At 52.0% G+C, this 16,637-nt stretch overlaps 3 protein-coding genes across 4 annotated transcripts; 1 reads left to right on the plus strand and 2 right to left on the minus strand.

Moving 5' to 3' along the window:
- Nucleotides 1–508: 508 nt before the first annotated feature.
- Nucleotides 509–7,681, plus strand: FOXO4 (forkhead box O4). Its single transcript, XM_027093566.1, has 3 exons — nt 509–1,467; nt 4,863–5,928; nt 6,251–7,681. Exons 1-3 carry the CDS (start codon nt 1,003–1,005, stop codon nt 6,256–6,258), a joined length of 1,539 nt encoding a protein of 512 aa, XP_026949367.1. The 5' UTR covers nt 509–1,002; the 3' UTR covers nt 6,259–7,681.
- Nucleotides 7,682–8,107: 426 nt separating this feature from the next.
- On the minus strand, nt 8,108–10,410 carry CUNHXorf65 (chromosome unknown CXorf65 homolog). Its single transcript, XM_027093624.1, has 6 exons — nt 10,046–10,410; nt 9,840–9,926; nt 9,503–9,637; nt 9,101–9,169; nt 8,543–8,642; nt 8,108–8,238 (listed from the first exon to the last, which is right to left on the minus strand). Exons 1-6 carry the CDS (start codon nt 10,068–10,070, stop codon nt 8,109–8,111), a joined length of 546 nt encoding a protein of 181 aa, XP_026949425.1. The 5' UTR covers nt 10,071–10,410; the 3' UTR covers nt 8,108.
- Nucleotides 10,411–10,640: 230 nt separating this feature from the next.
- IL2RG (interleukin 2 receptor subunit gamma) lies at nt 10,641–14,290 on the minus strand. 2 transcript variants are annotated; one of them, XM_027093608.1, is made up of 8 exons: nt 14,117–14,290; nt 13,772–13,925; nt 13,373–13,560; nt 13,029–13,168; nt 12,462–12,624; nt 11,788–11,902; nt 11,471–11,540; nt 10,641–11,129 (listed from the first exon to the last, which is right to left on the minus strand). In XM_027093608.1, exons 1-8 carry the CDS (start codon nt 14,253–14,255, stop codon nt 10,953–10,955), a joined length of 1,146 nt encoding a protein of 381 aa, XP_026949409.1. In that variant the 5' UTR covers nt 14,256–14,290; the 3' UTR covers nt 10,641–10,952. The 2 variants fall into 2 exon arrangements, with proteins under 2 accessions (XP_026949409.1, XP_026949410.1); XM_027093609.1 differs by having other exon boundaries at nt 14,113–14,164.
- Nucleotides 14,291–16,637: the final 2,347 nt, after the last annotated feature.

Below are 16,637 nucleotides of genomic sequence, written 5' to 3' on the forward strand. Positions count from 1 at the left end.
ATTTTTTCCTTTTGCCCTCTTCCGATGGAAAGACGGAACGGTCTAACATCTCTCGACACGCTCATCTAGGCGATCCCGAATCACAAGGGAGGAGGGGGGAAGGGGAGAAAAGGAAGAAAATGATTTTTAAAGAAAAGAAAAAGTCCGCGACGACCTCTAATAATTAATGTTCCCCCTCTCTATATCCTGCCACGCCGCTCTCCTGCCACCCAGATCGGGCTCCTGGCCGCGAAGTAGGACGGGAGATGTAGTCCCCAAGCCCGACCAGGCTGGCAAGACTAGAGAACTCTGTTTCCCAACCCGCTCTCCAGGCGCGTGCGCAGATGGCTGCCCCGGCGAGTGGTAAACAGAGACGTCAGGCGGGGGCCGCAGCTTGGAGCAAAACAAAAGGGAAACCCGGGGGGCGGGGGGTGGGGGGGTTTGATAGGGGGATTGGTGCGGGAATTCGAGAGGCTGGGGCCGCGGGGACGTGGACCCGAGTAAGAGTTGGGGGGAGGGAAGAGGCGGGGGGAGGGGGAGTCAGGGGAGGGGCGAGTGACGCGGGGGAGCGGGGCGTGGGGGAGGGCAGTGATCCGGGTGGAGGAAATTCGGGAGGAGTGTCCGGGGGGCAGCAACTTAAAAGGGGGAGGGAACTGCGGCTAAAGAGACGTTCGGTGATGGGAGCGCGATTTGTGAGGGGATACGGTGCCTCAGGTTTAAAAGAGCAGGAAGCTGAGTGAGAGGTTGGGGAAAAAGTGCCTTCGCTAGGCGAAGGTTACAGGTGGTGTCTCGGAAAGAGCTCCGAGGCTGCAGGCTGTAGTGGAGGAGAGGATCAGAGAACTAACTGTGTGCAAGGGACAGCTTAGGGGCTAGCGTCCAGGGGCGAGGGGGAAGTTCGAGACTTTCTGAGGACTGGCAGGAATGTGCCTCCTGGCCCTCGGTGCTTCCCCCCTGGGGGGAGGCATCGCGAGGGACTGTGGCAGGCTCCTCTGAACGCTGAGCGGCGGAGGTCCAACTCCACGTATGGATCCAGTGAATGAGAATTCAGCCAGAGAGGCTGCCGCGCTCGTAGACCTCGATCCCGACTTCGAACCCCAGAGCCGTCCCCGCTCCTGCACCTGGCCCCTTCCCCGACCAGAGCTCGCTCCCGAGCCGTCCGAGCCGGCCGAGGTGGAGTCAGGTCTGGGAGAGAAGGTACACACGGAGGGGCGCTCGGAGGGGCGCTCCCAGCCGACCCTGTTGCCCTCCCGGCTCCCTGACCCGGCAGGGGGCCCCCAGCCTGGGATCCTGGGGGCCGTAACAGGTCCTCGGAAGGGAGGCTCCCGCCGGAATGCCTGGGGAAATCAGTCATATGCAGAACTCATCAGCCAGGCCATTGAAAGCGCCCCCGAGAAGCGACTGACACTCGCCCAGATCTATGAGTGGATGGTCCGCACAGTGCCCTACTTCAAGGACAAGGGTGACAGCAACAGCTCAGCAGGATGGAAGGTAACTATGACCCCCTTACCTCCGTCCCAATACCCGTCTGCTCCTGGTCCCCCCAGTCTCCTTACCTCTACTCTGGGGCCCCTTTTACACCCCTAGCCCAGAGGTCCACCTTCCGTCGTCATTTAGACAAACATTTACTTAAGACATAGTATATGCCGCTGGGTGCTTGATGCTGGAGGATCACAGATGAATAAGACACTGTCCTTGCCCTGGAGAAAATTGAATTCTCTGCTCACTGCTCAACACTCCCAGCACTTTGGCTTGGCCTGCCCCAAACACTTATCCCCACAGAGAAGTCTTTATCCTATGTACAGCAGGAACTGTGTGGATTCCCCACAGGAACCTAGCCTTCCCTCCTCCCCCACCTCCCACCCCAACACCTTTTCTCCCATTCCTGTGGGATCACTTGGATTCCCTGCTTGCCTCCCAATACCTCAGGGTAGAAGTACTGTTCTAGGACTCTGCTACCCAAGAAGATGGAGTGAAGTGGCGAAAGGTAAAAAGAGTGATATCCATGTGGTAAGGTAGCAGATCTTATGCACTAAGAAAAAAGGGTGGGCTGTCTCGGTTTACCCTATATAATGCCAAGAAACTCTCCTTAGTAAGGGGCTATCCAAGTTGTGGGGGGAAGTTTTCATTTACTGTTGAGGAATATTTACGGAAAAAATAGATAGGGCTCTGACTTCAGAGCACAAGGTTGGGAGCTCCCTTGGCCTTCCACGAGGAAACTGCGAGGAAAGATCTCGCTAGATGCTCTGAAAGCTTGTCCTGAGAAATATGGGACTCTAATCACAAGATTTGGGAGCTTTAACTCCTATTGACGCCTTGTGCCCCCACAGGTGGTGAGATCAGCATGCAAGGAAATGCAGAGGGTTGAGTGAGCAGAGGAGGGTCTTGTCCTAGGTATGAGAGATCAAGGGATCGGATCCGCAGTATCCCTAGGGGTTGGGCAGAACAGAAAGCAGGACAGCTGACTGAGACCCTTGGCACTATTTCTGGGTAGACTGCCACACCACAGTCTTAGCTCATACAGAGCTCCCCTCCTTGGACCCAGCCTACACAGCTGTTTTTCTTTTCTCTTAGGTTCATTTTCCAGGGTAGAAGAAATAACCATGAGTTGTTAGTTATGCTGTGGTAGTGTAGTCCCTCCTTAGAATTTACACTTGTACGGGGTTTTTTAGTTTACAAAGTAATTAAAAATTTTAATTTCATTTATCTTCACAGCAATTCTGAGATTCCACATTTTACATATTAGGAAACTAAGGTACAGAAAGGTTAGGAAACTCGCCAAAATCGATAGAATGAGGACTTGAACTCAGGTCTAACTATAAATCATATGCTCTTTCTGCTAATCCATGCTGCCATGGAATGATGGCAAAGTCAAATCAGGCCAAATCTGGGGCCTCCAAGGCCCTCACCTCCCACTCCCCACCCCCACCCCACTCCAAGGGGGAGACCTCAAGACTGAGCTGGCTTCCCTGGTGATGTGCCAAGGTTACTACCACTCCACCAGGGGGCGGCACTCACCTAGAACAAGAAGGCTTAATTTAGGTGGCTGGGGGAGCAATTAGCAGTCACCCCCCTTCCAACAGGTTAGAACGGTAGGCTTCTAGGGAGCCGACCTCTCCAGGTAGGAGGCTGTACAATGTACTAGTTCCAAGGCCTAAAGAAAAGAGGATGAACAAATGGCACTCGTGGGTACTGAGTAGTAGGGAAAGGAATGAGCCTTCTCAGTAGACCCAGAGTTAGAGGATGGGAAGGCAGGGGGTGGGGGGGGGGGAATCACAGTGCCAAAAGTCACCGTGGTTCTCAGTTACTAAGAGCCCAGGCTGGATGGACAAGTGTGATTCCTTGAAGGAACCAAAAACATTAACGCAGCCAGAGGAGTTGGAATGCCATTACTACAGACAATGACTTCTAAAGAGCCCTGGAGCAAGAGGCTGCTTAAACATCTTTCCCCAGGCAGAGGGTCTCCTTATCTAGAGCATCAGTCTGAAACACATGAAGTGATTTCTGACTGTCCATAGCCTCAACCTGCTAGTTGCTCTAAGCCCTTCTGGGCTCCTCCCAAGTTTCTAAACACTAAAGACCTTCATGTGGGAGGTCAAATGCCTCTAAGGTTGGAGATCCTATGCACAAATTCCTGAGGAGAAGTGGGGAAAAGGAGGTAGGAAAGAGAAGGGAGGTTCCTGGAGGGTGGGGTGGGGCGGACACAGAAGGATGGTGTAACTAGCCTGGAGCAGCCAGTAGAAATAAGCCGCTCTGGGGGCTCAAGAAGCTGCCAATCTCAGCTCCCTGGGCCCCTGGAGAAAAAAACTTATCTCTAGCAGAAAATCAGCAGCGAGGGAGGAAGGAAGAACACAGCTTCTAATACTCAAGGCACTCAAGAGCTGACGGAGCCTCAAGGGGAGATTCACCATCCGTCACCAGAGGGCCACCCACCAATCAGGCAACAAATATTGATTATGTACTGGGAGATTGGCACTCTGAGGGGGGCACTGCTGGGGGCTGCCCACCTGGACAACGTGTCCTGGCGTTTACACTTGATAAGACGAATTACTTGAAACCATAAACAGCATAATATAGATTGGGGAAATTTGTGTGGAACAGATGAAAAATGCTGTACAAGAAATTTGGCTGCAGAAGTCAAGCAACCACTTTAGAAAAGAGAGAGGACTTCAGCTTTATCTTGACGAGCTAGTAGAATTTAGAGAGGGGGGAGATCCTTCCCCGGACAAGGAGGGAGGGAGGGGAGGGATGGGCCTGGTGTATTTGAGGCACAGAGAGAAGCCTGGCCTGAATGTACTTGAGGGTGTGTGTCCAGGAATTGGGAGAAATCAGAAAAAAGGAATCTGCCGATCCTATAGAGAGTCGGGGCCCAAATGCCCTGTACAGAGTGGAGCACCAGCCTTGCTGAGGTTCCAGCCCCTCAGCCAGTTCCGAGGACCGGCTCAGGACAGGGTGGGTCTGTCCTGGGCTGCTGTTGCGCCACTGTCCTGTAAATTCCACCCAAGCCTGCACTCAAGGAAAGGGGTGGAGCTGTGGAACGCTCTTTCCCACTTGAGCCTAGTTCTTGCTGAACCAGGAGTGCGTCTTCTCAACGCCCACAAGCCCCAGACAGCCACCAGAGACTTGGGAGGGGTAGAGTGCTGTGAGCTCTTGGGGGGGGGGGGCGGGGAGGGGGGCACGGTGCCCTCTGACTAGCTCATTGCTCGGGTGGGAACTGTGTGTGGTCTCATCCCCTGCCACCACCCCCCACCCCTACCTTTGCCTCTTTTCCCCCTGGATTTGAATAGCTTTGCGTCTCCAGGAATGCCCCCGCTGCATCCCAGCGTCCTTTTAGACTGCACTGCCGGCCGCTGACCTTCCTTTCCTGTTGCCTCTGCCCCCTCCAGAACTCGATCCGCCACAACCTGTCCCTGCACAGCAAGTTCATCAAGGTTCACAACGAGGCTACCGGCAAGAGCTCTTGGTGGATGCTGAATCCAGAGGGAGGCAAGAGTGGCAAGGCGCCCCGCCGCCGGGCAGCCTCCATGGATAGCAGCAGCAAGCTGCTCCGGGGCCGCAGCAAGGCCCCCAAGAAGAAACCAGCTGTGCTGCCAGCTCCGCCCGAAGGTGCCACTCCGAGGAGCCCTGTTGGCCACTTTGCCAAGTGGTCAGGCAGCCCTTGCTCTCGAAACCGCGAGGAAGCTGATGTGTGGAGCACCTTCCGTCCACGAAGCAGTTCCAATGCTAGCACTGTCAGCACCCGGCCCTCCCCCAGGAGACCAGAGCCTGAGGTGCTGGCGGAAGAGGAAATGCCAGCCTCGGCCAGCAGCTATGCTGGGGGTGTCCCTCCCACCCTAAAAGAAGATCTGGAGCTGTTAGATGGGCTCAATCTCACATCTCCCCATTCCCTGCTGTCTCGGAGCAGCCTCTCTGGCTTCTCTTTGCAGCATCCTGGGGTTTCAGGCCCTTTACACACCTACAGCACCTCCCTCTTCAGCCCAGCAGAGGGGCCCCTGTCAGCAGGAGAAGGGTGCTTCTCAAGCTCCCAGTCCCTGGAGGCCCTGCTCACCTCTGATACGCCACCACCTCCTGCTGATGTCCTCATGACCCAGGTAGATCCCATTCTGTCCCAGGCTCCGACACTTCTGTTGCTGGGGGGGATACCTTCCTCCAGTAAGCTAGGCACAGGGGGTGGCCTGTGTCCTAAGCCCCTAGAGGCTCCAGGCCCCAGTGGTCTGGTTCCCACCCTTCCGATGATAGCACCAGCACCGCCTCCAGTCATGGCGGGTGCTCCCGTCCCCAAGCCCCTGGGGGCTCCTGTGCTCACACCTCCTACTGAAGCTCCAAGCCAAGACCGAATGCCTCAGGATCTCGATCTTGATATGTACATGGAGAATCTGGAGTGTGACATGGATAACATCATCAGTGACCTCATGGATGGGGGCGAAGGACTGGACTTCAACTTTGAGCCAGGTACGGCACCGCCGAATCACGGTAGCATCTCACAACCTATACCTCCTCCTAGGTGTCCAGCTAGTCCTGTGATTGAGCAAAGGAGAGCTAGAACAAGGGGTAGCTGGAGGTCCCGGGGAACTGGAAGGGCGATGTCATGTTAGAGTGGCATAGTTTCCAGATGGGACCTCCAGGCCCCTCAGCAGTGCTCACCCCTACAAGGTAGCATGGGAGAGGTGGGGAAGGGGCCGTCTCTGTTTTCCTTGGTGTGGATCTTGATGGTGGAAAGTTGTCATGCCCCAGATGAGCCTCTTACGTTGTCCTCCGTTTTCTCTTCCCACAGATCCCTGAGCCATTGGCTGGCAGCTTTATTCCCTGCTTCAGAGACGGAGCCAGGCGTGCCCATATCCACTCTTTACCCTTGACCCCTCCCTGGGAATTTGGGACCCTGCTTTAGAGCTAGGGTAGGGTCTGCTCACCTGGGTGTTGAGGAAATTATAAAGCTGGGGGTGGGGAGGGAAAGGGGAGGGGGAAAGGGAGAGGGTTTATTCTCACTGTGCCAATTAGGGGGTAAGGCCCCCCTCTCAGGAGCCATCCTTGGGCCCCTCCCATTCCCACCCCATAGGTTTTGTAGCAGGGGCGGGCAGTACTGTTGGAAATGTGAAGTCACCAGTGGCCTTACCCCTGCCTTTGGGAGCAGGATTTTTTGTAGAGTCTTATCTGAGCTGGTCCAGGCTGGGTTGAGCCTGGGATTTTTATGCAGTGGCCCCTTGGGCCAGTGGTGTGGGACTGGGGGGGGTGGTAATGGGGAGCTGGAAGGGCCGAGGTCTGAAGCCTGGAGTGGCTCACCAGGCCAAATCACCCTTGGACGGCTACAGATAACAGAAAGGCTTTTTATAAACTTTTAAAGAAATATAAACACAAATATAGAGATTTTTAACAGTGGCAAGGTGCTAGTGATGGGGAGAATGCTTTCTTCTTTCTGAAGGCTTTGTCATAGTGACCTGATGCAAACACTACAGACATTACTCCGGGAAACATGGGGGAAATAGGGGAGAGAACCCCAGGTCAGCAGAGAGCAGGGGGCAAGGGGAAGAGCTCCCGTGAGGACCAGGTGTAAAACATGGCCTACACGGAACTAGCTTGGAGTTTCCCTAAGCCAGGTCCCCTCACTCTGTCACCTTGTGCCTGGGAGTGTGGTGTTGGGGTACAGTCACACTCTCGTGTGACCCCCTGTGGGTTCGTGCTATGGTGGGAGAGTGTGTTGAGGGCCAGGAATGAGTTTGTGGCCTGGGAAGGGGGTGGGAGGGGGGAGAAGAGAAGGAGGGAAGGATTTAGGGTGGTAAAGTTAGGCACAGAGACCTCCCTGTTCAAGGCCCCAGACAGCTGTCCCTGCCCTTCTTCCCCTTGCCTGACTGCAGGGGTTATGTGGAAGTGTGTGCAGTAGCAGGCAGGGGGAGGGGCAGAACAGGGAAAGGGGAGCTGGGGAGCTTGGCTGAGGGTCTGGGAAATGAGCAGGGATGGAGGGGAATGTGGATCAGGTTTACTAGCACCTGCTAGGAAAGGCCATCTGGGGCTCCTTCTCCACCCTAGCCCCCAAAGCAGCCCCTCCCCCAGTCCCCTTTGCCTTGTCCCCTCCCCCGCCCCTGCTGTGGGTTCCCATCATTTCCTGTGTCAGCGCCTGGCCTACCCAGATTGTATCATGTGCTAGATTGGAGTGGGGAAGTGTGTCAAATCAATAAATGAATAAATTCAATAAATGCCTATAACCAGCTCTGGTTTCTGCTGCCTCCTCTTCCCCGCGGATAGCGGAGGGGGAGGTAGGGACTGCCCGGAGGCAGACTGATGGGAGGTGGGGGAATTTCAGACGGGGACTTGGTGGAGTGTGGCAGGGGATGCCCATCCGTCACCTAACCCCAGCAGGAGTAGGCGGGCTGTGATAGGTCTCCCAGGGGGAGGTAGTCTGGTTGGAGAAGACCCCACCCCCCACTCTGTCCCTCAAAGGCTCATTGTGCTAGACTTCGCTGTCTTTCCTCACCCCCACCCATGTGCTTGCCCTCGCTGCTCCTACCCACCCTGAGAGCCTCCACAATGCCTGGCGCAGACTTAAGCCTTGGTGCAGATATTGGGAGAAGAAGTCTTTCTTGAAAAAAGGAACCTCACATTAAATGCCAGTAATTTCATACCTAGTACTGCTGCTCTCAGTTGGTCACTTTATTTTGCTGGCGACCTTTATCCCTACTACGAGTTAAGTTCGCTTTGGTCTTAACGGGTGGACCACTGCGAGTGGTCCCTCCTCCATCTGAGCGTCCTGATGATTTGGACTGGAAAAGGATAGGGTCAGTAAGTAGAGAAAGAGGCCCCTGCAGGGAAGCTTTCTACAAACTAGGACCGAAGGCAGGACAAAAGAGGTGAGAGGCAGGTCTTGGGCATGGATGTTGGATTTGGAAAGGAAATTCATCCCAGAGGGCCAGGGTGGAGAAGCCTTCGGTAGACTGGCGGGAGGAAAGGAGGTTGCTGAGACAGACCATGTTTGGGAAGGCTTACTGGGAGTTTCACTGATTTCCCTGACGATTTCCCTGACGATTTCCCTGACGATTTCATTGACGATTTCATTGACGATTTCATTGACGATTTCATTGAGGATTCAGTTCGAGCACGTTTCTTGGCTTCTTGTCTTCTAAGCATTTTTATTTGACCCCTCCGCAGGAGGTCACATTGTGTATGCAAGGTATCTAGGAACCAGGAAAAGGCACCCCCACCTCCGAGGACTGGAGAACTTCCCTTCCCATCCTGTCCCTCCCATCATTCAAATGATCACTTGGAGTAACCGGGCCTAAAGCTAGGCTGAGGAGTGACCTGAAGGTGCCCAAGCTTTGCTCTTTTCAGTGGCAATTGGGACACCAAGACTCCAAGAGCGAAAGGTGAAGGGAAAGATGGGAATGATGTGGTGGGGATAGGGAGATGTACTGAGGAGATGGCTGAGAAACAGCGAGGAGGGATGAGTGACACAGGCACACTGCACCTGGTTTGAGCTAAACATCCCTTCTGAAGTGGCCCTAGACCCTATTCCCCTTTTCCTAGGATCTTGTGATCCTGCCTGATGGACTACACCAGCCCCACCCTATATTCTCCATCACCCACCATTATACAGTACCCTCCATGTGCCTTCTTCCTCCACCATGCTCCTTACCAATTAGCTTGGGATCTGGGTTCTTCAGGAGGGGCACAAAAGCTCTGTAGACATTCTGAAGTACAGTTCCTGTGAACACGGCAGTGCATGATCCCCAGCCCCCGTCACCCAGCCTCCACCCTTCCAAAGCCCAAGATTTCAGGACCCTAACACTCAACACTACCTTGAGCTGGTGTAACTTATTTTCTCCCCTCTGGTCCATCCCTAGGTCAGGTCAGGGGAGGGGGGGAGCGGTGCATAGAATGTGCTAACCTAACCAATGTCATAGAGGCAGTGCCCTTCCTTAGGCTGACTAGAGACGGTCAATTTGGATCTGGTTTAGGGGCCCTATTTGAAGGGCCAGGTCCACAGTCCATCTTTGGGGCCTTGCTCTATCTCTGGGGAATGCTCCCAAGCCGCTACCTGCTAACCCATACTCCACCCTGCAAACGTAGTAGGTGTCTCGAGCTGTAAGGAATTTGTTGGCATAGTCTCCAAGGGTCTTCTTCAGGAAAAACATCTGCATTGTCCCCATTGCATCACACAAATCGATGATGTCTGGAGGGAGACCACAGGGTAATTGGGGCAGCTAAGGAGGGAGAGAGGGAGCAAAAGAGGCCAGTGATCCTATTCAGAACGTGTTGGAGGAAGCTGTCTGGATTCAAGAAGCTCTCTTCTTGGCAGGAGGAGGACTTGACGGCTAGAGATGACCCTGCTACTTCTGATCCTTGGCCATGAGTCTCCTCCCCACACTCCTCACCTGTTTTAGGCACCCCCACTTCATGACGGACATATTGCAGCAACAGGAGGACAGAACAATTAGTATTGGCCAGAAACTGCTGATTATCTGAGAAGAGATGGCACGGGGTATGTGGTCCTTCCGCAGTTATACCACCTCTGTGATCTCCACTGCCCTCCAACATCCCCAACCCTACACATAGACATCAGCTATGTGATACCCCTCACCTCCATGTTCGACATAGATGAACATGCTCTGAAGATCTTCTCATTCTTCAGAGAGTCTTAATAAGTCATGGCAGAAGGAGGGTGTTCTAGAGGCCTTGGGGGGCCAAGTGGGCCCATAAGGTCGGGGGACTGGAGAGGAAGATGGATTAAATTGGCTGAGGAGGTCCAGACTGTGCAAACAGGAGACAGCTATGGGCAGTTGTGGATAAGCAGCATCCCTAGGGGTAGGGCCTGAGGCTGCAGCTGAGGGATTATGAGGTCAGAAGTGGTATGTGTGACAGAAGGTGAGGTAAGGCTAAGGAAAGAAGAACCTGGGTGGGGTCTATAAAAGATTTGTTAAAATGGGGGCAACAACAACAACAACAGAAAATGGGGGCAGCATGGTAAATCTAACTCTAAACTGGCCCTTAGGAGTGTAGGACACCTAGAGAAAAGTCCGTTTCTGGAACAGCACTCTTTTCGAGTGAGTCTGTAGTGCCGCTGCCTCCGCGGCATGAGTCCACCGCGCCTCTTTCCTCCCCTCGGCACCATGCCTCCCACCCGCATTGCACCCCACGTTTCCATTGCTTCCCCCCTCAACAGCAGACTTCCTTGATGATTATCAACAGAACTTTTATTTCTCATTCGTTTCTGGAACAGTTGAAGGGTAGATGGAAAGGGGGAGGGAGGGAGGGACAGCAGAAGCAATGCTGTGAGGAGGAAGGGCTGGGCTGGGGGAGATGAGAAACATGGACAGGGCAAAGGGGCAATTCTCAAGTAGGAGATATTAAATGAGAAGGCAGTTATAGGGGGCACAAAATTCAAAATCTGCCACAGGGGGGCGAGGTGAGCCCTGGACCCAGGTTGGTTGGACAAGGGCAAGTTAGTAAAATTTAGGGCTACAGGGCCCTGGGGTTCTGTCAGGGTGTCAGGGCTCAGGTTTCAGGGTGTAACATGGAGGAGCCCAGTAGGGGCTATGCTGGCTGCAGGGGGAGCCCCCAGGCCCTTCCCCTCCTTTTGGGGGGATCTCACTGACGTGGCAAAGCCGTTCACTGTAGTCTGGCTGCAGACTTTCTGCCAGTCCCTTAGACACACCACTCCAGGCCTAAAGACAGATATCTCCAGGTCAGGGCTCAATTAGGAGCAGGAAGTAGAAGACCCAGGCTCTGTGCCAGGGGAACTCTCCCAAGATCTGCAACCACTGTGATTACAGAAGGGACACACACACTCCTGGGCCCTCAATACCACTGTTTCCATCTGCCTCAACCAATCTAGGATCAGTTCTTCTGGGTGTCTCTCTGCGTCTAGCCTATCCCCCAACTGGTCGGCCACATCCTGTTAGTGCAGGCCTCCCTCCCCTCCCCTCTGCCCCCCATGCTCTGTCTGTCTAGCTGGCAGGCAGTTGGCCATTGACAGACTGCAGTCTGCCTATGACAATGTTCTCACCGAAAAGTTCCCGTGGTATTCAGTAACCAGATCCTCTAGGTTCTTGAGGGTAGGAATTCGGGGCATCGTCCTGAGTGGGGAGAAAGAGGGAGCAGGAACACATCGGTTACGCTCTTTTATTACCCTTCTCGCAGTTCTCCCACATGGAATGAAGCGATTCTGTGTTGTCTGCGCCTGCATCTTCCTTCCATCACCATGCCCACTTGGGTGATCCCTCATTCCTTACTGTCCCGCCCTCTACTCCTGGAGACCCGGTAACAACCCTCTTCCCCTATTCCCAGCCCCCACCTCATTTTTCTGGGATTCCGAATTCTCACCGTTCCAGCCAGCAGTACAAACAGATGAGGATCACGATAGATGCCATGGAGACAAGGGGGATCAGCACAGCTTTCCATGCAAACAACGAAAGAGTCTCAGGATTCTCAGAATTCTCTATGGAAAAGAGGAAAGGAAAAGAGACTGAACATTTGTAGCGCCCCTACTACGTGCCAACATTTAGAGCCCCAACTTGGTGCCAGACACTGTGCCAGACGCTATCTGTATACTTAATCCTCATAACTCCTGAGCGGGGCGGGGAGCAATTATTATCTCCATTTTACAGATGAGGAAACAGAATCAAAGAGGTGAGTGATGTGCCCAAGGTCAAAGAGGTAGGAAGTGGCAGAGGCAGGTTTAAACCCTAGATTTGCCTGATTCCAAAGCCATCTTTACCATGCAGGCTTTCTGGGAATGCTGCGGGGAAATTTTATACATTCTGTATCCCCTTTGAGGACCCCCTCAGCCTCCTTCCCAATCCACCCCCCTACTGTAACAACACACTGATCCAACCCTACACAGAAAAATCCTGCTTCCTGGGGGTTGGAGTTGAACAGTGAGGGGAGATGAGCCACCAAGTTTGGGGGCTTAGGGGTAGGGAGGTAGGGCAAAAGACAGTGGTGCTAGAAAGGTTCCTGGGCTCATGGGTTGGGGTGATGCATTAGGCCCATTTTACCCTTTGAAGTATTGCTGCCCCAGTGAACGGGGCAGCTCCAGTCACTCCATTGCTGAGCGCTTCCACAGAGTGGGTTATAGCGGCTTCGAACACGGAACGTGTAGAATTTCTGTGCATCCACGCTAGGCAGAGAGAAGCTATGTCTGTGATCCACGGCTTGTTCCTTGAGGTGAAAGAGGGTGAGGGAAAGATGGGTGTCTATAAAAGAAGGGAGAATGGAAACTGCTGCCCCCCACCCCCACCCCAGGTCATCTTCTGGTTCTTCCCAGTTTCTCCCTCCTCTCTTGACTACTCAAGCCACACTGCTCCCTTCACTGCCTAGAATTTAATGCCTCCTTAAAGGCTTGCCTTTGTTTACTTGCCTTTCTGGCTTTGGGAAGAGCATGGGTAGGGAAACCTTGAGGAAAACTCACTGGTGATGAGAGGGAAAGGAGTCAGAGGAGGGTGGAAGGTGGGCAGGGGAACTGGGAGGCACAGAACAGGAGCTGGGGATCAGACCTTCCTATTGGCTAATTGAATCCTTCATCCCCACTTGCTCAGCCTGAGCTGCTATCCCCACTCACTCACAGTCCAGCTATGGTCCCGGTCACTCCGGTACTGCACCAGGTGCTCCAAACAATGGTCCAAGTGTCTGTTGCTCCAGCTCAGTTCTAGCTGGAATTCACTCAGGTTGCGAAGTGTCAGATTCTCCGGAGCCCAGGGGATCACTGGAGATATGTGTGCGTGTGTGGTCATTCCCCTGGCCTAGACAAGTCAGGATCCTGAAGGTAGTGCGCCTGAGCCCTCCTCCCTTCCCCATTCTATTCCTCGCCTCTTTTCTGCCCAAGTACCCTTATGGTGAAAGAACACTAGTTTATATACCCCTTTCCTCAATACCCCACAATATCCTTTGACCCTCCTATCCAAATTACCCAGATCCTGCAGTTTTAGCAACTGTTCGGGCTGCCTCCTGTGTTCCCATGGGTCCTGGAGCTGGACAACAAATGTTTGGTAGAGATGGATCTCCTTTTTTCCAAACCAACAGCCAGAAGTGATCCCTTCAGAGAATAGATAGTGGCCACACTCTTGGAGTTTATCATCATCATTAAAGTTCTTGTACCTAGAGAAGGATTTCAAGGAAGAAGAACAGTGAGGTAAACTTGGGTACTCCGGATTTCCACAGCCCAGCCTCAGCTCCTCTGAACTGACTTAAGACTCACCCCACGAGAAAACAGTGGGGAGCCTGGGATACTCTTGGTCCCCACGCAGTCTCTCACATCTAGCCCACCTCCTCTTCCTCCCCCGTGCGATTCCCTCTCCCCTTCTCATACCTATAATGCAGAGTCAGGTTGGTGCGCTGGGGCTCAGAGCTGCTGTTCCAGGTGCAATTCATGTACTCGACATTGAACACAAAACACTGAACCTTTGGGAGGGGCAGAGTGGAAACACTGAGGGTCCCAGCGGGTGTAGAGGTCAGGAAGAAATCTAGGTTGGGGAGAAAATGAAGTGGGGGAGGGTAAGAGAAGACACGATGGTCAGAAGAAGCAGCGTGAGGCAGGGAACCCTTCCCCTTGCCCTCCCCATGGTACTCTTAAAACTCTGCCCGCATCCTAATGTCCAGTGGCAGGTTCCAGAATTCAGTAGGACCCCTTCCCACAGCTTCCCTTCTCACCAACCTCCTCCAGTCCCAGGTTTCCCACCAGCTGTGATGTCTTCATTCCCATTGGGCGTGAGGACCTTTGGGTTCAGCCCCACCCCCAGCAGAGGCAGTTGCAGGAATAAGAGGGATCTGAGTGGCAATGGTGGCTTCAACATGGCGCTTACTCCTCGTTCCCTGGGTGTAGACTGTGTCAGGAACCTGGGCCCCTTACCCACTACCCCTCCCCACCCACACATTTCCTTCTGTCATAACTTCCGGTGGAAAGAACCTTAGAAGCCAGGGCTTTACGGAGGGTGTGGTGAATGTGTGCTATGACACAGGCTAAATCCTCTGGGAGATTAGGTGTTAATCTAATCTGTAGAAGTAACACCACCACTGTAATGTGGTGTTAAGTAGAGACTAAAGCTGGGTATCCAAAATTGTCACAGACCCAAGAAGCCTCAGACTACCTAGATCCCGGGAAGGATCTGCTCATCACCACCACCATTCCCGGCCACCTTCTCATCTAAATTATTTTATCCCATATAGTGGAGTGTCTGAACCTCCCTCCATCCTATGCTATGCTCCTTCCTTGGCTCAGTCACCCTGAAACCGCTATCAAAGCTCTACTGTCTTGGCTGGATGGAAATTGCAGTCTTGGCTCCCGTGGGCACATCTATAGCTATCTTTCCCCTGACCTTATCCAAACCAGAATAGCCACCCTTAGCTGTTGCGAGAGCTGGGTCCCCATTGTGACTGGTGAGGAGGTCTGACTTAGAAGTAGATTCTGGAAATGAAGGAACAACAATACTGGCTTCAAACTCCTCATCTTCCCCTGAATCTGCTTCTCTTCCTGTGTTCCGTATCTCAGTTAATGGTATCATCACTCTCTCAGTCACCCAGACTTCAAACCTCAAAGTCATCTTTGATTCCTCCGTCTCTCTCACCCTGAGAATCCTATCAGCTCTACTTCTGTTGTGTTTCTCCCAGTCGTGTCCTCCTTTCCATGACCACGGCCATGGTGCTAAATCAGCCTTTCATTCCCTCTAGTCACAATTAGTACTAGAACCCACTAACTGGCCTCCCTTTCTAAAGGCCCCCTGCTCTCTAAACCACTCTTCATTCTGTTGCCAGATGTATCTTCCCCCAAATGCAGAGCTGATTGGAGACACTATTTACATAAATAGTTTATTTAGTAAACATTTACTGAGCCTTTAATATATGCCAGGCACTATGCTTATGTTCTAACCCACCCTAATTTTCCGTGGGTTTAAATTCCTCAGGGTTAGCGCAAATGTTACCTCCTCCAATATGTCTTCCTCTCCCCAATCAGAATTAATTTGTCTTTCCATTGTGATTCAATAGCATTGTGTTATTGTTACTTTTATTTGTTATGTGCTAGTTTTATTATTTTTTATTTATTGTTATTTGTTACTTTTATTACAGCACTCTATATTTTCTCTAAAAGGCAATACCATCATAGAAAGAATATCAAGAGTCAAGAAAAGTATGATATCACTTATATGTGAAATCTAAAAAAATACAACAGGGAATTCCCTGGTGGTCCAGTGGTTAGAGCTCCGCCCTTCCACTGCAGGAGGCACGGGTTCCATCCCTGGTGGGGGAACTGGGGAACTAAGATCGTGCGAGCCGCGCGGCCAAAAAAAAAAAAAAAAAGATAAAAAATACAACAAAGTAGTGAATATAACAAAAACGAAATAGATTCACAGATACAGAGAACAAACTAGGGGTTACCAGTGGGGAGAGGGAAGGGGGAGGGGCAATATAGGGGTAGGGGACTAAGGTACAAACTATTATGTATAAAATGAGCTACAAGGATATATTGTACAACACGGGGAATATAGCCAATATTTTATAATAATTATAAATGGAGTGTAAACTTTAAAAATTGTCAATCACTATGTTGTACACCTGTAACTGATATAATATTGTACATCGAATATACTGCAATTGAAAAAGGCAGGAAAAAAAAGAACAGCAATGAGATGATACACTACTTTAAAGAGAGAGAGTGAGAGACAGAGACAAGAAAAAATCCTAGTCTCAGCTCTGTTACACAGTAGCCATATAATATAGGGCAAGCAAACTTCCACTCTTTGAAAATCAGCTTCCTCATCCACAAAATGGAGACAATAATAATCCCTAACTCATAGAAGTTTTTTGCGGATTAGAGGAGACAATGTCTGAAAAGCATCTGACACTCAGTAGGTGCCTCTTTCGATACAGCAAGGGTTCTTAACCTGGAGTTCATGGACCTTTAGGAGATATGTGAGTGAACTTCAAGAGGGGGTCTAAGAATCTCCCGGCAAAGTATCTAACATTTTGTATATCTTTACGTGCAGTTTTCTGGGAAGAAGGGCCATAGCTTCCATCAGCATTTTAAAGGGACTGTGAAGCAGAAGAGGTTAAGAACCTCAGTGCTAGACCATAAAGACCTTGAGCCGACCTTTCAGGGTTTAATTGGTGCTTTCTTATGCATACATAGTTTCTAATAAAGATTAGAGCCGACCTTTCAGGGTTTAATAGGTGCTTTCTTA

The sequence above is a fragment of the Aethalodelphis obliquidens genome, unplaced genomic scaffold (genome assembly GCF_003676395.1).
Source record: "Aethalodelphis obliquidens isolate GAN/ISIS:26980383/991018 unplaced genomic scaffold, ASM367639v1 scaffold85, whole genome shotgun sequence".
Lineage (NCBI taxonomy): Eukaryota > Metazoa > Chordata > Mammalia > Artiodactyla > Delphinidae > Aethalodelphis > Aethalodelphis obliquidens.